The sequence below is a fragment of the Hordeum vulgare genome, chromosome 5H (genome assembly GCF_904849725.1).
Source record: "Hordeum vulgare subsp. vulgare chromosome 5H, MorexV3_pseudomolecules_assembly, whole genome shotgun sequence".
NCBI classification, from domain to species: Eukaryota; Viridiplantae; Streptophyta; class Magnoliopsida; order Poales; family Poaceae; genus Hordeum; species Hordeum vulgare.
The window spans coordinates 215,520,344-215,545,203 of record NC_058522.1 but is presented as its reverse complement, the minus strand read 5'-3'; the positions used below and the strand labels follow the sequence as shown (position 1 = coordinate 215,545,203).

Below are 24,860 nucleotides of genomic sequence, written 5' to 3'. Positions count from 1 at the left end.
GACCCTCGTGATCACAACGATACAAAGTATGGCAGTACTCCCGAACAATCTGCACCAGTACTGGGGACATCGGGGTTATCTCGCCACTACTAGTATTGAAGCAATTACGAACATCCTTCGTACTGAGACATTAAGAAATCTGAATGATAACGATGTGCTCGAGAATCCCCTGGAGCTCAACTCCCCTGAGACTTAGAGCAGATAGGAGGCACCAAGACAGAACTCCGTCACATCGGCATCATAAAGATTCCAAGAATATCCGCGTGATCCTAAATTTTTTTTTTGAGTGGGAAGAGGAGTAGAGTAAATTATTACGTCAAGATTCCTCACCAGAGCATAGAAGAGGAGAAAAAAGAATCCTACTCTCCGATATATAACTAGACTCAAATAGTTTTTCACTAGACTCGACTCGGCCAAGTTCGATCAATCAAGGGGGCTCCTAGGTCGGTACTGGTCTGATACCAACTTGTCACGCCCAAGATGCGACCCTATCCTCAATTTGGCGTGAAGGCCTCGTCAGGGATAGAAGCGTATCTCGTCGTGTCGCAAGAATGGATATAGTTACAAGTACATGTACTGAAAAGAAGAGATATATAATAGAATTGGCTTACACTCGCCACATGCTACATCAGAGTCACATCAGTACATTACATAAACATCAAGAGTAAGAGCAGGGTCCGACTACGGACGAAAACAAACGAGAAAAATAAGAACGACGTCCATCCTTGCTATCCCAGGCTGCCGGCCTGGAACCCATCCTAGATCGACGAAGAAGAAGAAGAAGAAGCAACTCCAAATGAACAATCAACGCGCTCGCGTCGAGTAACCTTTACCTGTACCTGCAACTGGTGTTGTAGTAATCTGTGAGCCACAGGGGACTCAGCAATCTCATTTCCAAAGGTATCAAGACTAGCAAAGCTTAATGGGTGAGGTATGGATAAGTGGTGAGGTTGCTGCAGCGGCTAAGCATATATTTGGTGGCTAAACTTACGAGTACAAGAAATAAGAGGGGGAAGATCTACGCATGACGGACGTGAACTACTGATGATCAAATGGATGATCCTGCACACCTACCTACGTCAGACATAACCCCACCGTGTCCTCGATCGGAGAAAGAACTCACGAAAGAGACAGTCACGGTTACGCACACAGTTGGCATGTTTTAAGTTAAGTTAACTTCAAGTTATCTAGAACCAGTGTTAAACAAAGTTTCCACGTTGCCACGTAACCGCGGGCACGGCTTTCCGAAAAGATTTAACCCTGCAGGGGTGCTCCAACTAGTCCATCACAAATTACCACCAGCCGCATAGAAATCCTCAATCACGAAGCTCGCGATCTCGTCGGATTCCCTAGTGGAAAACCTCAACTCTGAGATTACCCAGAGCATCACCGGAATCCCGATGCACAAGATATCTCGTCAAAGGTAAAACTAATCCAGCAAGGCCGCCCGGCGTGTCGACGATCCCGATAGAAGCCGCGTATCTCGTTCTCAGGACACGAAGGATGGAAAAGCCTACAGGTACCAAACCTTGAGTTGCCTCGTGGTGGCCCCGCAGTCTGTCCTTTTGGGACCAACACCATCAGCACTGGACCCCCCTGTTTATGTAAAATTACTCCTCGAGTTCATGACGCCCTGTGCATTTCAGTGTTAACAAAATTATTATGTTGGGCAAATGTAGAACCAATGTTGGGCCTTGCCAGACCAGCTTTAATCTAAAAAGAATTATCAAGGGGGTCCCCATAACAACCCCGATCGTGTTAGGAGCGCTCATTTATGGAACATAACACCGGTAGCCGAAACTAAGGGGGAAAAGGTGGAACAAAACACCAGGCTATAAAGGCCGAGCCTTCCACCTTTTACCAAGTATATAAGTGCTTTAAATTAAATAACATTAATAGGGTGATATAACAAGGAGCCCATGTTTTCACATGGAAGCAACTGCACCCGCAACTAACAACGCTATAAGAAGGCTGAGCAAGCGGTAAAATAGCCAAACAATGGTTTGCTGGGTTGTGGACAGGTTAGAGGTTTTCATGGCAATGTTGGGAGGCTGACGTTTAACAGGTGGTAGCCAGCGATACATAGCGAAAGAAATGGTACCACTAGCATGGCAATGATAGTAATGGTATCTAGGGAAATGGTCATCTTGCCTGTGATTCCGCTTGGAATAGGGTTAAGCAAGCAGTAACATAGCCAATCAATGGTTTGCTAGGTCGAACAGGTTGAAGGTAATCATGGCATTGTTGAGAGGCTGATATTTAACATGTGGTAGGCAACGAGACATAATCCATAGAAGCGATAAAACTAGCATGAAAATGATAGTAATGGTATCTGGGGAAATGGTCATCTTGCCTGAGATCCCGTTTGGAAGAAGAACAACTCGGTGAAGCAGATGAACCAGTGTAGTCGAACGGGTCCTCACATTCCGACACGCTTGCGGAACTCTATCGAGACGGAGCAAACCGAAAACAACATCAACACAGATATTCACCACACGATGCGCAACATGATGCACAACCTACTATGATGCATGAACAGGTTAAAATGCAAGGCATGGCATGGCAATTCACCTCACACAAACTCTACACATTAAGTGAAGCTCGATATGCAACGGTTGCATATCGACGAAACTCCACGATTAATTATTTAATTCACTCCCATTATTTACACGACAATATTAAATGTTTTTAACATGGCAAGGGTGTAGCGATGATCCTACATGTCCTACTCGGTTAACACGCGGAGCATAGAACGAGCTACGGCACAAGAAGATGCAACACAAGAATATATGCCATGAATGCGTCATGCATGCGAGTTTCAACACGGGCAAGAAGGGAAAGAAACAGGTGTCGCCACGGCGAGCGAGAGGGAACCAAGGCGGCAAGACGGAAACGATGCCACGACAACGTTCCTATCCTGATAACTCATCAAGATATCGTGCCAACGTACTGGGAACGTGTGCGGGAACGGTAAGTAAAGATGGGGTGATCCCGTATATCAGGTTCCCATGTGTCGGGCACAACATTAGAGGACAACGTGCAATGGGCAACATACGGTGCAACAAACGATACAACTCATACAACACTACACACGGTCACGACAACGTCTCAACGTTATACCTTCGAAGCGTGCATATTGGAAGGGTTCGGGTCGTAGCGGACCAACGGTCGTCGTGGAAGTCGTGGTCGTCGTGGAAGTAGTCGTACACGGTCTCGTCGACGGTAGTCGTTCGCTCGGCGTCGTGGTTCTCGGGTCTTCGGCGTCGGTAGTCGATTACGTCTCCGTCGATGTTCGGGGTTCGTCGAGGACGTCGTGGTGCTCAGCGAATTTGTCGGTTCCACGAAGGAGGGACTGGTGCACACGGCGACGCAGGCGGCAACACGAGCAAATGCGAGTGGAGGCCATGGCTACAAGCGGCAGCAACTAATAGCAAGCTACGACACCTAGCTCTAGCAGCCTAGCAGCAAGCAACCTACTTCTAACTGGAACTACTAGCTAGCGGGAAGCAACCACGGCAGTGACGACATCATCTACAACAACTAAACGCAAGCAAGCATGGCAACAAGCACGCAAGGGCTACGACACAAGCAGCACGAACAGCAACAACAAAAGGCAATGGAAAGCTACAGCGATTAGCGGCGACATAGCATCAGGCAAGCAAGGCAGCAACATCATCTAGCAGTCTAGCAGCTACAGCAACATGCAACACCCAGCACGGCGCAGGCAGCGGCAACAGCAACAAGCAGCTGCAGCTATGCAAAGGCAACAACTAATAGCAGCAGCACATGGCGACACCTACAGTAACAACAAAAGCAGCAACCCGCGGCAGGCACACATCAACTACACGGCAGCAACATGCATTGCAGGCAGGCTTCAGGCCAGCAAGCAACATCACATCGGGCAAGCAACAGCGCAGCAGGCACGGCACAGCAACCACCGCAACAGCAGGCGGCTCGGCACGGACCAAGGCGGCGCGGCGCGGCAGAGCACGGCGGGCAACCGGCAGGGGCGACGCGAGCACAAGACAAGGGGCACGGGCGGCGCACTTGCAGCTGTGAGTCAGCGGCTCTGTGCGCGCGCGAGCAGGAGGTTTGGGCGAGGCAGGCGCGGGAGAAGAGGCGGGGAACGGACGAGGCCGAGGCCATGGCAGCACGCAGCGGCTGGAGGCGGCGACCTGGAGGCGGGGTTTGGCAGCGAGCATCCGGCGGCTGGCGACGCAGTGAGGCGAGGGATCGAGGAGGAGGGGGCTCCACGCGGGGAGCTCGAACGGGAGGTCGGCGAGGCCATGGCTACCCGCGGCGGGCGGCGCGGACGGGAGGCCGGCGATCGAGGAGGGAGAGGGGAGGACGAGAGGAGGGGATCGGGGATGGGGAGGTGACGGCACACGGGAGGAAACATGGAACGAGGGAGATGAGGGTCTCGGTAGAGCAGGGGAAGAGGAGGCCTTGGGCCTTGGCCGGCTGGGCCTTGGCCTGTGGTCTCTCTCCCTCATTTCTGGGGGTTTTTAAATCTTTTCCAGTAACTTGCAAAGAAAGAAACCAAGGATTTTGTTGGAATTCCAACAAGAGAGAAATTTTTCCAGGGCCAGAAAAATATGGGGAATTTAATAAAATTGGTTCAGGGATTTTTACAGAATATAAATTCGGACAAGTTTGAATTATTTCAAACTTGCCTAACCTTTAAACCCTAACCAAACCAACCCCAATTGGACTGAGGTTTAAGATGGAGACCCTATGCAATAGATATAATTTATGGGCTCCACGGCAACATTTATTTGAGCACTAAATCTGCAACTCAAATAAATGAAAGCAAAGGGAAAAAGAAAGAAAGGATCAGGAGGGCTAGGAGAAGAGGGGAAAAGAAAATAAACACAACAAGGGAAGCAATCACACCAGAGATGACGGAGATGATGCACGATGCGTGATGCAAACTAAATGATGATGTAGAAAACAAAACTAACCACTCGACAGAAACGGAAAAAAGGGGGGAATCTTCTAGGGCGTCGGTCTCGGGCTGTCACACTATAGCCCTCTTCACAAAGGTGTAAAATGCCTTGATGTATCCATCGGTCATGTCTACATCTCTTGCGATGTCGTTTTTGATGAAACAAAATTCCCTTTTGCCTGATCTACACCCAAACGCCGATGCTTTGCTTCACCAAGAAATACTCCTTTTGCCATCCCATCTTACAAATTTTGAGACACGGGATAATAATTCTGATGACCAACTGCTCACTAACCCGCATACTAATGTTTTGCATGAGTTATGTGATGGTGCAGGACAAAACAGCCAAGAAAACAGTGCACCCAGCAATGAAAACGGTGCAGAAAACATGCTCACCGAGTGACATTTTATGTGTCCACGCTCGGGGGACATATCTACCTCGGGATCAACATCACTGGCTCCTGCCAGGCAAGCCTCGGGATGTGCAACACCACCTAAGTCTGACTCTGTGCCAGATGCATCTTCATCTGATACACAGCTGGATGTGCCTGGTCCGTGTCCATCATCCTCGCCCGCGCGTCTCCCGCGTGGGCATCTTGCGACTGAACCCCGGGTCTACATGCATCGCTCGCCTCAGCCGACCAGCACGGACTCGTCGACCAACAAGGCCAGGGAGCCTGAATCCTCTACGCCTCAGGATCCCGTGGCGCCATCTTCCTTTGCTCGACGTGTCCTGGAAAATTCAGTTATACCAGGCGGGTCGGCAGACCTGGCTGCTGATGTTGTGGGAGGATCTTCCACGCCATCGCCTCCTGCAGCCTCGACCGAGACAACAGCACGCACACGTCTACAAAAAGGTGTGATTCAACATGGTAACTATAAAACCAAGTTCGGTTTGGCATGTTCCATAGGTGAACCCAACACTCTTCAAGAAGCACTCAATGATGTACGGTGGAAGAAAACCATGGAAGAAGAATACATGGCCTTCCAGTGGAACAAGACATGGCATCTAGCCCCCCCCCCCCCCCCCCGTCAAGGTAAAAACCTCATTGACTACAAATGGGTTTTCAGGATCAAAAGAAAATCTTGTGGCACTATTGATTAGTATAAAGCAAGATTAGTTGCAAAAGGTTTTAAACAACATTATGGCATAGACTATGAGGACACCTTTAGTCCAGTTGTTAAAGCTGGTACAATTCGCCTTGTCCTGTCCATAGCTGTTTCTAGGGGATGGATTTTCAGGCAACTGGATGTGCAGAATGCGTTCCTTCATGGTGTTCTGGAAGAGGAGGTCTACATGAAACATCCACCTGGTTTTGAAAGTAAGAATGCTCCTAACTATGTGTGCATGCTTGATAAAGCTTTGTACGTACTGAAATAAGCTCCCAGAGCATGGTACTCAAGGTTAAGTCAAAAGCTCCAATCACTTGGCTTTGTTCCTTCAAAATATGACACCTCATTGTTTATTTACAACAAGTCAAAAACCTCAATCTTTGTGCTCACCTATGTTGATGATATCATTGTCACTAGCTCATCAAATGAAGCAATAACATGACTCCTAAAAGATCTAAGTGCTGAATTTTCTCTCAAGGATCTAGGGGATTTGCACTTCTTTCTGGGTATTCAGGTAAAGAAACACGAGGATGGTCTTCATCTCTCCCAAGAAAAATATGCACCAGATCTTGTAAAAAGAGCTGGGTTACAAGGATGCAAGTCATTACCAACCCCTCTGTCTAGTACAGAAAAAATATCTCTAGTAGAAGGAGAACCTTTGAACCAAGAAGATAGCACCACATACGGAAGCCTGGTAGGTGCACTTCAGTACTTGACACTCACAAGACCTGATATCTCTTTTGCTGTTAACAAGGTGTGCCGGTTTCTTCATGCACCTACAACTGATCATTGGACAGCTGCCAACCGTATAGTCAGATATGTGAAAGATACTATGAATGTTGGTCTTACTTTCAGTAAGTCATCATCTACACTTGTGAGTGCCTTTTCTGACTCAGATTGGGCAGGATGTATTGATCACACACGGTCCATTAGTGGATTTGCAATATTCTTTGGACCTAATCTCATATCTTAGTGTGCGAGGAAACAAGCCACTGTGTCCAGGTCTAGTACAGAAGCAGAATATAAAGCCTTGGCAAATGCAACAGCAGAAATTATATGGGTACAATCCATGTTGAGAGAACTTGGGGTAAAATGCACCCAAGCTCCCTGTTTGTGGTGTCACAATCTTGGAGCCACATATCTGTGTGCAAATCCTATCTTCCATGCACGAACTAAACATATTGAGATTGATTTTCATTTTGTTAGAGAAAGAGTTGCAAACAGACAATTGGAAATTCGCTTCATTCACTCTAAAGATCAGGTTGCAGATGGCTTCACCAAAGCATTGACCACCAAACGTTTTGAAGAATTCAAACGTAATCTCAACTTAAGAAAGTTGTGCTTAAGGGAGGATCTTAAACCATCAAAGTTAGTTGGGGTCACGGCTGTAGATAACTTGGATGCGTCGTGGTAGTTAGCTATAGGAAATCTGTAACCATAGCTAGATGCCATATTTATCTTCTCTTTAAACCTTTCTTGTATCTCAAGTTGTTATCCCAACTACCTGTATGCTTATCAGGGATAAGCCTATGCTATATACATGAAGGCGCGGCTCCTAATAGAGCACTACGCTTACCGCAAACTTCCACATTCCACATAAGGGTTATAAGGAAAAGATATGGGATCATGCAGCTGGTGTAATTGTCCTCACATGTAATACATTTCTCTCTCTCTTTCTCTCTCTCTCTCTCTCTCTCTCTCTTTGAAACAAGGAACTCGGCTGAACGATAGATATTTATTTCCTTACTTCCACTTTTCTGGTGTTCCCGAGAAACTGGAGGTGTGGTAACACATGCCTCGGGTAACGATCTTGATTTCTCAAAATTGCGATTTCTTGATGTTTGACACATGCATCATTGCCACAAATAAGGAGTTGATGCCATTATGAGAGTTGTGATAAGTGTCTTACCTCATTAGAGGCACGCGTCGCGTGTTATATAGCAGGGGCGCACCTCCCTGGATAGCGCATACATGCGGTTGAGATTACAACTTGAGAGACAAGAAAGAGAGAGAGGAGATAGAACTGGCTATGGTTTAAGAGAAGATAAACCTCATAGGGTATGTATCAACAACCTTTTAAACCTAGCCGTGTAGATTAGGGTATATCCCAAGCTTTAAGTTACATCACGTTTAACGCCCTCCCTTAATCACAACTTCATCAAGTTCATATTATGTTTGTGGTCCTCAAAGTTTCTTGTAGGTAACGACTTTGTAAACCCATCTGCAATTTGATCTCTGGAGTGCACAAACCGAATCTCAAGTTGCTTCCTGGCAACTCTTTCCCTAACAAAGTGGAAATCAATTTCAATATGCTTGGTTTTGGCATGAAACACTGGATTAGCTGATAGATAGGTTGCACCCAAATTGTCACACCATAGACATGGAGGCTTGATACTTTTTACACCAAGTTCTTTTAACATGGATTGAACCCATATTACTTCTGTCGTGGAATTTGCCAAGGCTTTGTATTCAGCCTCTGTGTTGGACCTGGAGACAATTGCCTGTTTTTTCTCGCACACCATGATATTAAATTGGGACCAAAGAACACAACAAAACCACTAGTTGAGCGCCTGTCATCCAGGCATCCATCCCAGTCAGAATCTGAGAAGGCATTCATAAGTGTGGATGATGACTTGCTAAAATTTAAGCCAATATTGAGAGTATTTTGACATATCTCACTATACGTTTGGCAGCACTCCAATGAACAGTAGTGGGTGCATGTAAAAACTGGCAAACCTTGTAAACAGCAAATGAGATATCAGGTCTTTTAAGTGTTAAGTATTGAAGTGCACCTACTAGACTCCTGTATTTTGTACTGTCATCCTGACTCAAGGCTTGTCCCTCTGTAAGAGATAATTTTTCTGAACTAGATAAAGGAGTAACTGAGGGCTTACAACTTTGAAGTCCGGCCCTTTGCACCAGATCTGTTGCATATTTTTCTTGAGAGACATGAAGTCAATTTTCATGCTTCTTAACCTCCATCCCAAGAAAATAATGCAAGTTTCCAAGATCCTTGAGAGCAAATTCTGCAGTGAGATCCTTCAAGAGTCCTGCTATGGCCTCATCACATGAACTTGTAACGATGATGTCATCAACACATATAAGAACAAATATGTGTGTGTTGCATTTATTGTAAATGAGCAATGAAGTATAAGACTTTGAAGGAGTAAAACCAAGTGCTTGCATTTTGTGACTGAGACGAGAATACCATGCCCTTGGAGCTTGCTTTAACCCATATAGTGCCTTGTCAAGTTTGCATACATAGGCAAGTGCATGTTTGTTTTCAAACCCAGGAGGTTGTTTCATGTAAACTTCCTCTTCCAGAACACCATGAAGAAATGCATTCTGTACATCTAGTTGTTTGAGACTCCAACCCCTAGAAAAAGCAATAGACAAAACAAGACGAATGGTGGCAATTTTTACAACAAGACTAAAGGTATCCTCATAGTCTATGCCATACCGTTGTTTGAATCCTCTTGCCACAAGTCTTGCCTTATAGCGGTCAATGGTTCCATCAAATTTTCTTTTAATTCTGAATACCCACTTGCAGCGAATGAGATTTTTACCTTTCTGTGGAGGAACCAAATGCCATGTGTTGTTTTTCTTTAGGGCCATGTACTCCTCTTTCATGGCCTTCTTCGACTGTTGATCACAGAGAGCTTCCTCAAGTGCATGAGGTTCACCTAGTTCACCTATGGAACACACCATACCATACTTTGTTATATGTTTATAGTCAACAGATTTGGTTACCCCTTTTTGTAGCTGTGTGCGACGAGGAGAGGATACATCCAACTCGTGTGTCGTAGAAGATCCCACGCCTGCTGTCGGAGTTGTCGGCACTTGGGATGATCCCAAGACAGATGCGGGAGTAGCGTTGGCAGCAGCCCCAGCCGTCTCGGGTGGATCTTTTGTCGTAGAAGATGACATAGAGAATCCGGGTGCCTGACGAGGCTCATCATGAGTAGTTGCCCCGGGCGCGGCTCCCGCGCCAGTTGGCCGACGCGTGTAATGCACCTGTTCGCCCGAAAACAGAGTGCGAGCGATAGTCACGCCTGTGGAGACACGGGCACCAGTTGCGGTCGCTCCTGACACAACACCTAGTGCGTCTCCCGAAGTAGATCCACCTGGCGTCTCTGCAGGCGAGGATCCCGAGGGGGATTTGCTCCCGTCTGGCGCAGCACCCCAAAGCATCTCCAAGCGAGGATTCTGAGGGAGATGTTCTCCCGGACTTGGGACACATGAAATAATGCATAGTGAGTGTTTTTCTGATGAATTCATGCATTTTTGCTCCTCCGTGCTGCCCCGTGTAATAACACAAGACTCATGCAACTCGGTGAGAGGATTAGTCAACAAGTGATCATCACAGTTATTTTCCCTCGGTACAAGATTGGTGAGATGTGGAGGCAATAAGAGGATCTCTTTTTGGAGTAGGGCACCAGCGTTGGGATGCACGGCAGAAAAAGGAAAATTAGTCTCGTCAAAAGCTACATCATGTGAAATGTAGACACGTCCAGTGAAGATATCAAGACACTTGACCCCTTTGTGCTGAGTACTATAACCAAGAAAAACACATTGTGTGGAGCGAAACATAAGTTTTTGCTTGTTGTAGGGACGAAGATTCGGCCAACACGCACAACCAAATACACGTAAGGAAGTGTAGTCTGGTTTGGTATGTAATAGCCGTTCTATAGGAGTTTCTCCATTGATGACACGGTTAGGAAGCATGTTGTTGATATGGACAGCTGTAAGAAAAGCTTCATCCCAAAATTTTAGGGGCATGGAGGCTCCTGCCAAGAGAGCCAACCCAACCTCGACTATATGTCTATGTTTGCGTTCAACTGACTCGCTTTGGTGGTGAGCATGAGGGCAAGACACATGATGTGAGATGCGAAGTGTTTGGAAGAAAGAATTGAGTTTTTCATATTCCCCTCCCCGTCAGATTGAACAGTAATAATCTTCTTATCAAACTTACGTTCAACAAGTGCTTGGAATTTTTTAAAGACTTGAAAAACACCGGATCGCTTCTTGAGAAGGTGGATCCAAGAGAATTTGCTATAATCATCAATGAAACTGATATAATACGTGTGTCTAACAACCGAGCTAGGAGTTGGGCCCCATACATCAGAAAATATTAATTGTAATGGATGAGTGGACACACTGGTAGATATAAGATAGGGTAATTGATGACATTTTTCTCTTTGGCAAGAATCACAAATAGACTAAACATTGCGCTCAGCAACAAAGGAGAGCTTATTCTTTCTAAGCAACATCCAACTAAGGAAAAAGAAGCATGTCCTAAACGAGCATGCCATCCAGTGGATGAAAGCTTTATAGCACCACAAGCTTGTTTATTGTGTCTTCTAAGTTCCGGAATCAACGGGTAAATACCTCAAACACATCTACCTCGATAGAGTATTTTCTTCGTGGCCTGATCCTTTATCAAAAAGAAGAAATGATGAAACTCAATGAAAACATGGTTATCAATAGTGATGCGGTGAACGAAGAGATGTTTTTTGTGTGCACTAGGGACATGCAGAATTTTTCTAAGATGAATTTTGCAGGAAGGGGTACGAGTAACTGAATGACCAATGTGACGAATCTGCATACCTGCACCACTGGCTGTGTGAATCTGGTCCTTCCCTTGGTATTTCTCCCAGAGAGTCACCTTTTCAAGCTCAACGGTGAGATGGTTCGTGGCACCACTGTCAAGGTATCAGTTGGTGTCGACACCTTATGAGCCATCAGCAGCAGCAACAACCTTTGCATCATCATCAGAGGTGGCTTCATCTTCCTCAAAACGGTACCAACAGTCCTTGGCAATGTGGCCAGGTTTGCCACAGATCTGGCAACGCACAGTATCCTGGCGGGAGTTGCTGGAGCCACCACGGTGCCCCTGTTGTTGATGGAGGAGGGGCGGCCGTTGCGGGAGTTGGTGTTGCCGGGCTTGCCCTTGGAGCGAGGAGAGCCACGGGGACGGGAGGAAAAACCACCACGCCCCAAGTCGTCGCGTTTGCAGAGGACTTGAAGCCGCCGCCCGAGTTTTGAAACCGGGCGACGCGTTGATCGAAGTTGCTGAGCATGGCATAGAGCTCGTCGAGGGTGATCGGTGTCGCCCGTTCATCGAGGGCGGAGACGAGCGGCTAATAGTCCATGTTCAACGAGATAGGAAATCAACTCATCATCCTGGATCGGCTTGCCACCGGCGGCAAGCTCATCAGCGAGGCCGCGCATGGAGGCGAAGTAGGTGGCCACAGGTTGGTTGCCCTTCTGCGCGCTGATGAGGGTAGTGCGGATGTTGTTGACACGGCTCAAGGACTGCGACGAGAACATACCTGCGAGCACCACCCAGAGGGCGTGCGCAGAGGTGACCGCAGTCACCGCGATGAGCACCTCTTTGGTGAGGTTGTTCAACGGGTAGCCGAGCAACTGCTGATCCTCCCGGACCCAAATTGGATGGAGAGGGTTGGGCTCAGCGGTTTCCTTGCCGTCCTTGTCTTTGGCGACGAGAAACTTGGCCGGCTCCGGCGAGGTGTCATCGACGTAGCCGAAGACACTGGCACCCCGTACCTGCGACGTGATCTGGGCACGCCACATCACGTAGTTCGTGCGGGAGAGCTTCTCCGTGACCTGCCCATTGAGGCTCGGTTGGGAAGCACCGGAAGAAGACATGGCTAGCGCTAGGTTTGGAGGTTTAGAGCTAGAGATTGGAAGAGGAGGCTCTGTTACCATGTGAGAGTTGCGATAAGCGTCTTACCTCGTTAGAGGCACGCGTTGCGTGTTATATAGCAAGGGCGCACCTCCCTAGATAGTGCATACATGCGATTGAGATTACAACTTGAGAGACAAGAAAGAGAGAGAGGAGATAGAACCGGCTATGGTTTAAGAGAAGATAAACCTCATCGGGTATGTATCAACAACCTCTTAAACCTAGCGATGTACATCAGGGTCTATCCCTAGCTTTAAGTTACATCTCGTTAACAGCCATCACTCCTGAAGTCTGCCCAGGAGGCCATCAAGGAGAAAAGCCAGGCCCCTTCCCCATTGTAGATGTTATTTTGGCTTGAACCTTCCCTGTTGTAGTTGGATTGATCAAAATGATGATCGCAATGCCACACCTTATTCACACTGTTTATGTGTAACCGACCTTTTTGTTTGGACAAATGCAATCCTTGTTGTGCCGCATTTGTACATCTAAGGAGTTGTGGCAGCCATGTCATGAAAGAAACTAAATAAAAGAGACCTTTGCCTGCAGTTAAATATCTTAGCATGGCTTTGTTCAACATAAATGTCGGCAACAACTATTCTTTGTGTAAGCAACAGCTAATCTCTTGTATTATTTCTTTCAAAGATTTTTTGGATGAGCAGTTTATTCCTCCTTTTCAAGTTACATACAATTCAAGCTATAATCAATATTAACTCTCATGGTACTAGCTAAATACATTATTCATGGGTACTTACAGACTCCAACAACATCGCAGAGCTAAGGCTACTAAACAGGCACATCAGCCGGATACTCTGCAGGGTGCCTTTTGATGGTATCCAGCAGCGACCGCTCTTGCTGGCGAAGGTTGGAAGGGATTTGATCATAAACATCTGTGAAGAGCTCCGCAAGCCCGTGTTTTGGCATCCTCTCGGCCACCTGAATGGCTTGCAGGAGCTGCACAGAAATGAGCGAACAGTTTGAGATGGTCATCTATATGAAAATAAATAAATGCATTACAGAGATCCAGATCATACACCTTTCTGCAATGTTAACATCAATGTTACATTACCTCTTGCCTCACATTGTTCCTGAGTTGAGACTCTTGAGTATCGCACCACCATCCATTCCCCTGAACCCATTTTCTGTACCTGGAGACGGGATCCCTTGCTGTTCGCCAATGCTCCATCTCATCAGCCGGCCTGTACTTGGTTGAATCGTCGGATGTCGAGTGATGGCCGACTCGGTAGGTCATCGCCTGAAAGCTCCCTACTCGGTCAAGTACTCTCAGCAATTGGTATATTCTGAAATTTTGTTAAACTATACTAATGTGCACCTCGATTAAAATAGGCCTTCCTTCAGTTATAGCCATTTCCCGGGCGGTGTGCACTGCACTGTACACAGCAAGAGTATCGTTGCCGTCTAGCCTGATACTGCGTATTCCGTAGGCCTGACCCCGGGTAACAACTCCGTCACCTGCAAGAGTGCTTGGGTTTTACACAGTGACGCGCCAATATTTTGTACTCCCTCCGTCCGGAAATACTTGTCCTAAAAATATACAAAATGGATGTATCTATAACTAAAATAAGTCTAGATACATCTACTTCCAGGACAAGTATTTCTGGACGGAGGGAGTATGTATGTTTGTATGTAACAAAGTCATGATTGAGCAGAGGGCACTTCATACTTCTGAACTGTTCGGCGGTTGGGGTGCTGATTGCCCACCCATTGTTGCGGCAGAAGAAGATCATCGGTGCTTCCGCCACAGCAGCGAAGTTGAGCGCGGCATGGAAGTCTCCCTAGCGTTTTTCAGCTGTCAGAGACATCTGGTCACAAGTTTTATGTAAGCAATCAATGATTGTTCATCTACCTCGCTCGTGCCACCATCGCCGAAATATGTGATGGCACATGCCTTCTTCTTGTCCATCTTGAGAGAATAGGCAGCCCCAACAGCTTGAGGGAGCTGAGTGCTGATCAATTGCCAACAAGGATAAATCTCTGCTTGACTCTCTTTTTCTTTCTTTTTTTTTCAAAAAGGAAGGAGGAAGTATTTCATCTTTTTTCTTTTCCGAAAAGGAAGGAGGAAGTATTTCATACTTACGCAATAGGCGATGAGACTGTGAAATAATTCAGACGGTTTGATCCGTAATGTATTGGCATCTGCCTCCCTTTACCATAATCCAGCTTATTCCCAAACAACTGGTTTGCAAATTCTTGCAGTGTGAAGCCACGCCATAGAAGAACACCAGGCTCCCTGTACTTTATTTGGCTCCAAAATTTCCGGCCAAGAAAAGAAAGAGTAAGTAAAATCAATATTATTCAGTACTAACATTCTTCTTTGGAGCAAGTGATATGCACCTGAGGTAGTACGATGTCTTGAGCACTAAGCGCAGCAGCAGAGGCTATGTTGATTGCTTCTTCACCGTTGGAAGTTAGATAGAAGGAAATTCTTCCCTGCCTCTGAGCTTCGTAGAATATTGTGTCCATAATCTGGAGGGTGACCATGTTACTGTACATTTTCAGAGCCAAGTCCTTGCTGACCTGACAAGAATGAGAGACATGCTTGAGAAGAAAATTATTCACTCCTGGAGCAATGGCAATGGCGGTACTACACCTCTTGGAATCTACTGTTGTATATAGTGCCACCATCGTCGTCAAGAACACGGTAACAGTTGATCCTTTCCGTTTGCGACTCTGGCAGGAAATTCATTTCACCAACAAAGGAAAGCTTTCCTCCAGGGAAATCTACACACTGCGTCGTTAACAATCAAAATTAAGTTACCTGTGCACCGGAAAACCCATTGGTGGCCCAAAAAGAATGAATAAAATCTCTTGGAAATAAATTTGGAAACACAACCGGCCGGGTTAGTCTAATTGACCTTGGAGGCAAGGTAATGGCTATTTTACCCGTTGACAACGATTGACCATGGCAATATCAGCATTATTATTATTCTACTTTACCAGCAGAGACTCGTAATAATTTGTCTCATCAAGTCGACACCGACTGACATCACAGGAATATATAAAATAAATCACGCAAAAAAGAAGAAGCCGTGTGAGCTTACTAAACCTGAAGTGAAGTCCCACCAGCCTATTGACTCAATGGCACGTCCTTCCTTATCTGCTTACTTTACTACTTGTTGTCAATTCTATCCACTATTGTCCTGTGTTAAAATTGAGGATATGACATGTCTTTTTTTTAGGAATATTAGAAGCATATATTGTCACGTGTATACAGGATGCTCTTTCCAACTGAGAATCAGGATGATATCCACGCTAATTTTTCTTTAATGAAGGAGAAAGATCACATGATCCTAGGCGCCGCATCCTGAATGTTTGTTTTCTGAGGAAGGACGGTAGGTTTACCTTCCCTGCTGCATATATATAATGCTGCATATATATAATGTAGGGGAGTGATCAGTGCCGGCGCGCCGGCCGAAACTTTCAAGACGCGCGTGGGTCGCCCGATCCACCAATCCCGTGCGTCCGCACCGTTGGATCTTCATGCAACATTTTTTCTTTCGATGCAGCAAAATTCGTCGTGATGCAATAATTTTTTCAACGGTTGCAACAAAAACAAAATTTGTAGCAAAAAAATATCTACGTGATCGTAGAAAAAAAATGAATCTGATGATGCGTGGTAGCAAAAGTCAAACACCGGTTGTAACAAATATCTACGTGAACGTGTATGCAACTATTCTAGTGAACGATTGAAGCAAAAAATGATGCCGGTTGTAGCAAAAATTAACACGGTTGTAGAAAAAATAAAAACATCGATTGTAACGAAAAATTCGACGAACTGGAGTTACAACCAAACGTATATGCAACCTTTTACTAAATAAACGTAACAAATTTACACGAGAAAAAAAGTTAAATGAAAAATGTTTGTATCAAAAAAATACACGGTTGCAATAAATTTGACGAAAAGATGCTGCAAGCATCTGCCAGCGAGGCGCGCGGCCCATGTGCGACCGACCAAACGATTCGGCCGGCATGCCGGATGAAAGCGTTTACCTATAATGTACTCCCTCCGTACCTAAATATAAGTCTTTTAAGATATTTCACTAAGTGTCTACATACGGAGCAAAATAAATGAGTCTATACTCTAAATTATGTCTATATACATCCGTATGTAGTCTATTAGTTGAATATAAGACTTATATTTAGGGATGGAGGGAGTAAGTATGTAATTTTCGAAACCAGAGCACCCTAAGTATTCGTGGTACTACGTTCGTACTATTACTATACTTTATCCTGACAATTCTGTAGAACACACATGTGTAGAAGCGGCCGTCCTACTGTATACTAGGAGTCCATAGATACCTGCAGACCGCCTGCGGCAAGTCCATTCTCCGGTTCCTCGACGGCAGCGGCGGCGGCGCTATCTCCTGCGAAGCGCCGGACGGAGCAGAACGCCCTGCTTTGGTCCACTGCTGGCACCCCGAGAACCGGGACTGTCGACGAGCTCAAGGACCACGGCCCTGGTCCACGACCGCGCAGCTCGCCAGCGACCCTCCTGGCAGCCCGGCGTACCAACCACGCGGCCATGTATATGTACGTGACTATCTAGGTACACACACTATCTCGTACGATGCGAGCTTCCGGCGCGATCAGCTGCAAGAATTCTGCGCAATCAATTCAATTCAATGGCGGTGGCTGGAATTTATAGGTGGCAGAGTTGGAGTTGGATAGAGACGAGAAAAGGAAAGAAGAGAAGAAGCAAGCGAAGCAACGATGGAGAAAGCGTGAGTTGGAAAGATAAGTGTGTGTGCAGCGAGGAGCGCGAGGAGTTTGGGGGTAGGAGAAGACGGGCACGGCTCACTGGTGGTGTCCGGATGAGATGACGACTGACTGCAGCAGCAGCAGGGATTGAAGGCTGGCGTGTGTGGCAGGAGGCTGCACGTGGATGCCGTGGCCCGGTGCTGGGGGTGGGTGGGTGCTGAAGGATGGGGAGCTGAGGCTGGTGACAGGACATGCTCAGCTCATTGTGCTCACAATTTTTTGTTTTGACCTTTTAACCTAACAAATTTCGAAATTGATCTTTATTAAAAAAATTGAATTTGATCATTTTTGGTGACGCCGACATCTATAATATCTGGTTTGTATGGAAGACTAAACGTCAAAGTCAATGTCATCTTATACGGACCTCCATGATTGGCTGACCCGTTGAGCCTTTGATATGGTAAAAGGCGAGACGTCAAGGACCCCGACGTCTGGTACCAAACATCAAAGACCTTGACGTCTGGATGACGTGACACATATTATTAAAAAAATGTTTGTGTGATCTGTTGGGATCAGACGTCAAGGTCCGCGTTTGGTATCAAATGCCAAGGTCCTTGGCGTCTGATCCACGACTAGCGTCTGATCCAGAACTAATGTCTAATCCTTTGCCACGTCAGAGACTCAACGTGTCAGCCACTCATGCAGGTCCGTACCAGATGTCAGAGATCTTGACGTCTCCCATGCAAACAAGAACCAGAGAAGTTGATGTCATTAGAAAAGGTCAAGTTCGATTTTTTTAAAGTGAGGTTGATTTCGAAATTTGTTACCACAAAGGATCAAAACAAAAAAATTGGTCCTTCATGGACGGCACCGGAATGCAGACGATGGATTGAGATCTGGAAAACTCCGGAAAACGACACCATAAAATCTGATGCAGTTAAACTAAGATTCAGTTTAACTGCTGTCGTGACAGCGGGGGCATGCTCAGCTCAACAGGAATAAATAGCACTAATGTATGCCCTCAAACATAAAGTAGCAATAATATCTATACCTACTAATAAAGCGACTATTGCTTCCGTCGGAAAACCCACCGCGGTATTTTTATAAAAAAGCCCGTGTAGTTTTTGTTATTCAACCCGCGCTTCATCATTTATCTGCAATGCAAAAGGAAAAACGATTCGCTGCAAAAATTATACCCGTACGCATCGCCTCCTCCCGTCGACCCTGGACCACCCTGGCCTATGCCCACGCCGCCGCTACACCACTCGCCGCCGCGGCCGACCTCAACCGCCACCGCTGCCGATCTCGACCCACCCGTCTCCGCGGTCGTACCTCTCCCCGCTCACTGCCCCCGTTGCGGCGCTCGAGCGCATCGCATCGACCCTGGTCCACCATGGTATGTGCCCAGGCCGCTGCCGACCTCAACCACCACTGTTGTCGATCTTAACCCACCCGCCTCCGCGGTCGTACCTCTGCCCGCTTGCTGCCCCCGTTTCGGCGCTCGAGCACAACTTATGGATCAAATCAACGCGACATCTATAGTGACCGGGGATGATGCGTCTGCTCGATGCAGAATGGCGGCGGCGCGGCGGAGCGAAGTATTTGCAGGTGGAGGCGGGCCTCCATGGCTCACACGGAGAACTCAGAGGTTATGGCGCGGTAACGACGACTCCTTATGGCCAGATAGAGGCGCCTAACCATTGCTCCCCTCATCGTATCCCCTCCTCCGGCAGGAAGTCATCATCTGGTGAGATCCCCTTCCCATGCCTCCAACCGTGTGCCAAGCACGGCAAGAAATTTTGGTTTGTGGGAATTTGTTTGCTGATGAATGAATGTATTGAATGTAAGATTGTATTGTTGTAGAGACAGAGAATGGAACACCACTTTCAGTTTGTCATCTGATCCCACATTCTCTACCCCATGAGTGAAATAAGATAACAGTCCATTGATCAATTCGCGTAGCCTCTTTGTTTTGCTTTGCTTGTCCCGCTCAATTTCTCATCATGGTGGAATTCACAATGGACGAGTTGATTTCTCAACAAAATAGGATAGGACTGACTACATTAGTTAGTTAGCTTATTATTTTAATAAATGAAATGATTATAAAAAGATTAAAAACGTGTGGTATTTTCTTTCTTCCGTTGCAACGCACGGACCCTTTTGCTAGTGTGAGTAAAATACATAACACGTACTCCTCCGTTCTAATTAAGTATTACAAAATTAATATAACTTTATATTAAAGCTAATATAAATTTAAGATATTTATTTTGAGACAAAAAGATACGTATTAAGTAACATGTCTTGTATATGTTTATTTATATATTTAATAATCTTACGGATTCCTTTTTGGACAAGCTAGCCCAAACAAATCAATGAAAACAGCCGACGACCAATCTGTTTTCAACAATTCGTAGTATCCAGCAGAATTATTTAGGCTATTTTTTTACAGTCTCGCTAAGCTTTATTTAAGAACCCTGATATTTATCACATGCGTGGTATAATGCACATTCGACCACAGTGACATATCCATGAGGCAGCTCACACGATTTTATATGGACGAATATTATAACTGTTCATCCATCCGTACGCAGCTACTTCGTGTCACATGCCGAACCAATTATAATTACTTACTCCCACCCCATACGTGTAGCACGAAAAAATTTCGTGCTGATAATTTTTGATGGCAACTATAGTGATTTGGGATGACAACTTTAGTTGTAAAGCATGACAACTTCTTTATTTTGGATGACAAATTTCGGTTTTTCTTTTGGGTCTCGTTTGTCTTCTTTCTCGAATGGCAATTTTAGTTGTAAAAACGTTAGGACAATGTTACTTATCATTTGGGTTAACTATAGTTGCCATTTCTAATTAACGGTAGTTGCCACATGTGATCAAATTATAGTTGCCATGTATAGTCAATTATAATGGTCAAATCATAGTTGCCATGTGTGATTAACTAGTTGTCACATGTGGTCAAACCATAATTGACATGTATGGTCAGTCATAATTGTCATGTGTGATTAACTAGTTGTCACATATGCACATCTGTAGTTGTCGTCTATCACCGTGCGAGCGTCGTGTGGACGAAGAACAGTTCACCCACACGACGACGCGCGCAGCCGTGAGCTAATGGATTGGATGATGCCCGTGTGGACGAGGAGCAGTTCACCTGCACGACGACGCGAGCAGCCACGCGCTAATAGACTAGATGGTGTCCGTATGAGTGAGGAGAGGTTCACCCATACGATGTTGGATGCTTACATGGCTTCGTACCTACATGGCAAGTGTTGCAAGACTCGTGCAAATCGAAACGAACGGTGATGACTGCGTTTGGGCGAAGTTGATAAGTGCTAACGCGTGGCCGTTATCATTTAGGTTATTTAAATCACCACACTGAGGTTATTTAAATCACCACACTGTTTACACGTAAAAATAAAAAAATCATCGAGATGACCAAACCAAACATGACGGCCAAGCCTGAGTATTAAAGTATGTTTAGCAAGATTGTGGGCCTCCGTATTCGAGCTCCTATACTCGTGGACTATATTACAAGACGAAAACACATTCAAATGTTGTTTGATTTCATATACTATTGCACCATATTCCATAAAATAGCCATGCTTAATTCCATCCACTACTGTCTTACGGTCCGAGGCTACTTGAATCTTGCACACATGAAGATCTTCCGCCCATGCTAGAGCCTCTTGTATTGCCATAGCTTCAACTGTTTATGGGTATGAAATATTCTTGACCGTAATGCGTGATGCACCTAGAATAGATCCTCGAGAATCTCTACTGAGCACGGCCACTAAACCATAGTTTCCATCTCTAGATACAACTACAACAGTGTTGAGCTTTACATGATCCTCCGATAGTGCTACCCTATGATGGTCTTGGTGGAGGGATTCTATTCTCGCCACTTGATGGCTTGGCAAGCACCTCAATGTCAACTAAAAAAGAGTTTATGAAACAATGGGTTGATAGAGGCGGCTGATGTATGTCCTTATCAATTACTTTTTGTCGAGCTTACCAAATAGCCCAGAACGTAACTACCACCCTCATAAATTCATTCTCGGCGAGTGACTCATTCATTAGGAACAACCACTGTTTCGCGTTCATCTCGAGATTTTCACACATGTGTTTGACCATCTCATCCGGAGCCAATGCCCACACACATCTTGCCATCATGCAGTTAATGAGAGAATGTCTCCAACTATCACTAGCTGAACATATAGAGCGACTAGGTAAGTTGACATGTGGCGATGATATAAAAGATCCATAGTTGGCAGTGAGTCTTGACAAAGCCTCCAAAGAAAGTTTTTCAGTTTAGATGGTACCCTCATGTTCCATAAAGACAACCACTTCTTTTCCTCAGCGCTAGTATCTGATGGGCGCGTCTGAATTCATCTCTGTTATTTCCCGGGCTAATTTCCTCCATTTTCCCCCTATGCGATGACGTCTGAGTTCTTTTTAAGGCGTTCTCCCTCCCGCATGTACTCCTCCATGTGGGGGACGATGTAGTAGCCGTCTATATCACTGTTTTCTGGCTGCTACATGCAAGAAAAGTAAGTTTTGTGACCGAAGCGTGCTGCTTTAAATTTGTCGAACTTCCAATATCTGTCTCTGATCACTCTTCCCGTCTGGTATACTCAAAAAGTGCTTCATCCAAGACCTTTTTGATGCCTCTGTAGTCTTTTTTCACTTTCCTCGTCAGATCCAAGAAATAAGTTTCGGCGAACTTCGGGGTAAGAACGATGAGGACACAATGTTCTCTGCGTAAAAAGTCGAGTTGTGATTTTAAATGGAATCATGCATAACGAGATTGTAAAAATAGTAATCTAGCTAGACAAAATGACTTACTTAAGATAGGAGGGCAGGAGAAGGCAGTCTTTGTCCATGTTGGCAATCATGCAGTCTATCAAATACTTCCGCATAGCTTGTGGGCGCTCAGGGTGATTGACATTGGTCTTGTGCATTAGGTAAGGGTCCGCTACCTCGACATCCTTGTTGATCTCACATTTGGTAGTGGAGGCAGCATTGATTGTCCATAGGCGTACTAAGGAAGAACTAAGCTTCATTAGACGGAACATGTTGAAGATATCTTTGAACGACACATAGAATATTTCCGCGGGGAAATCGTCGCACAAACCAAATTTTGGTGGCACGACCACTGAAATAACGGGGCGAAATCCAGCTCCAACAGAGAATGTATACTCCCCCCTACATAGAGTTGTGTCATGCAGAATCCTCAATTATGTCTGCAGAAGATCGCTAAGCTCCTTCAGAAGGATGGGATCACTTGGGGAATGGTAATTCTGTCATGCAACGATAAGACGAACTTGTTTACTCTTCTAAACCGGATGGCTAGCGGCATTGGCCTTCGTCTTATTACCTCGTCGCTTTCTCTTCTTGCATGTCGGGTGGTGGCTATATTTTCCGGCAATGCTTTTGTGACCGTCGCATTGAGTGTGTTTGGACTCATCAATGCTTCCCTGTTTGGTGGCACATGTGTGTCTAGTGGCGTGCAGTCCTCACTGAACAAACTGTTCTCGCAAGGAACAACATGTTCCTTTTGAACCAGCAGACCAACTAGCATAGATGAGAATGCTTCAACATGACCAGCACACATAAGTCCATCAAGATTGCACATGCTGGCAGCTGATTTCTGATATTCGTCAATAATGAAGTATCCATGGAGGGCTCCACCCACAAGGGGTCCACGAAGAAGCGGCCTTGTCTATTTCACCACGGCTTCCGTCCAAAGAGGACTAGCCTCACTCACGGTAGATCTTCACGAAGTAGGCGATCTCCTTGCCCTTACAAACATCTTGGTTCAACTCCACAACACGAAGTAGGAGGATCCTAGGCGACACCTAACGAATCTAGGAGGCACCACCCTCCAAAAGGTAAAGATGTGGTAGAACGATGAAGTCCTTGCTCTTGTGCTTCTAAAGATAGTCTCCTCAACACAAAATCTCCCTCACAGAATAGGCATGGGAAGGAGAGATTGATTTGGTGGAAAGCAACATGGGGAGGCTAGAGATCAAGTTTAAAATGATTGGATTGGAATATCTTGGTCTCAACACATGAGTAGGTGGCTCTCTCTCAGAAAAATGAATGTGGCAATGAAGTGCGAGTTCTGAGTGCTTCCTCAACGAATGAGAGGTAGGCGGAGGGGTATATATAAGCTATCCCCAAAATCCAACCGTTACACCTAAAGTGGCCAACTCGGTGACACCGAAGTCATAAAATCGGTGGTACCGGCTTGCACTAAAGGTAGCAACTTTTGAATCTCGGTGTAACCGATATATACAACTCAGTGGCACCGAAAAGGTGGCTAACGGTCAGATGACACAACTCAGTGACACCGATACTCAAACTCAGAAATTCCAATTTTGTGTATCGAGACAACAGAAAGTTGGTCACCCAAACTCGGTAGCACCGACATGGTTTCGATTGCGCCGATTTTTGTGGGAATGGCTAGGGTTCTGTCTGAGATCGAACTCGGTGGTGCCAAAATGGGAAAGTTGGTGGCACCGATTTTGAGTGTGTGGTTTTGGATAGAATGTTGATGTGGGAAAGAATGACTGAGTATTTTGGTGGTTAACTTTGAGCACGTGAGCAACCAATTCATTTTATACCTCACCTCTTTTAATAGTATTGTCTTTCCTATGGAATCAAAGTGATTTCTCACAAATGTAAAATGTAGAGTCTTCTAGCTTGAAGCTTGGGACAATCCTATTCCTTTCTTGCATCAAGGGGCATATCCATATAATCCTTAGCCAATGCTCTCTATGGACTATTCCTGAAATATCTAGGTAAAAGTGTTAGCCCAAGATACAACGTATGTTGTCATGAATTGTGAAAACCACCAAGGGAGCATATGTGCTTTCAAGAACCATCTTCAAAACCCCTTACAACAACACACAACTCAACTTTGATGACCCCCTCTAGCATCAGCACTCCGTGCATCATGGTATCTTTTGGGCGAATGATCAACCCAATTGCTATTTTAACCAGTTCATCACACACATAAGCTAAGAGAATAGATGGAGTGTCTTCCGTAAGAGCGTTGAGAGCATCCATTGGCGACGGGTTACCAATGAAAGAGACAGACGGGCAGCTATCCTTGATTTTTGGATGACAATGTTTCCTAGTTTACCATTCTCGATCCAATTCTTCATGCTCTCGATTATTGAAGGCATCATGGCTTGGGCATTTGCTTGGTTTAGAAGGCTGATGCGGTCTTTGATGTTGGCTATGGCTGCGGCGGTGGCTATGGGTGTGACATCCAGTATTTGTTGTTCAATGCTCCGCTTGTTCGCTCTCCTTATGTGCCGTTGCACCCCGTGATCTTTGGGATAATGATAGTCCCATTTG

At 45.7% G+C, this 24,860-nt stretch overlaps 1 protein-coding gene across 1 annotated transcript; it reads right to left on the bottom strand.

The window, feature by feature from the left end:
- Window positions 1–13,137: 13,137 nt before the first annotated feature.
- LOC123395411 (2-oxoisovalerate dehydrogenase subunit alpha 2, mitochondrial-like) lies at window positions 13,138–17,615 on the bottom strand. The gene is made up of 9 exons (XM_045090400.1): window positions 17,082–17,615; window positions 15,373–15,510; window positions 15,117–15,299; window positions 14,860–15,017; window positions 14,629–14,728; window positions 14,446–14,557; window positions 14,095–14,234; window positions 13,831–14,016; window positions 13,138–13,715 (listed from the first exon to the last, which is right to left on the bottom strand). Exons 1-9 carry the CDS (start codon window positions 17,304–17,306, stop codon window positions 13,548–13,550), a joined length of 1,410 nt encoding a protein of 469 aa, XP_044946335.1. The 5' UTR covers window positions 17,307–17,615; the 3' UTR covers window positions 13,138–13,547.
- Window positions 17,616–24,860: the final 7,245 nt, after the last annotated feature.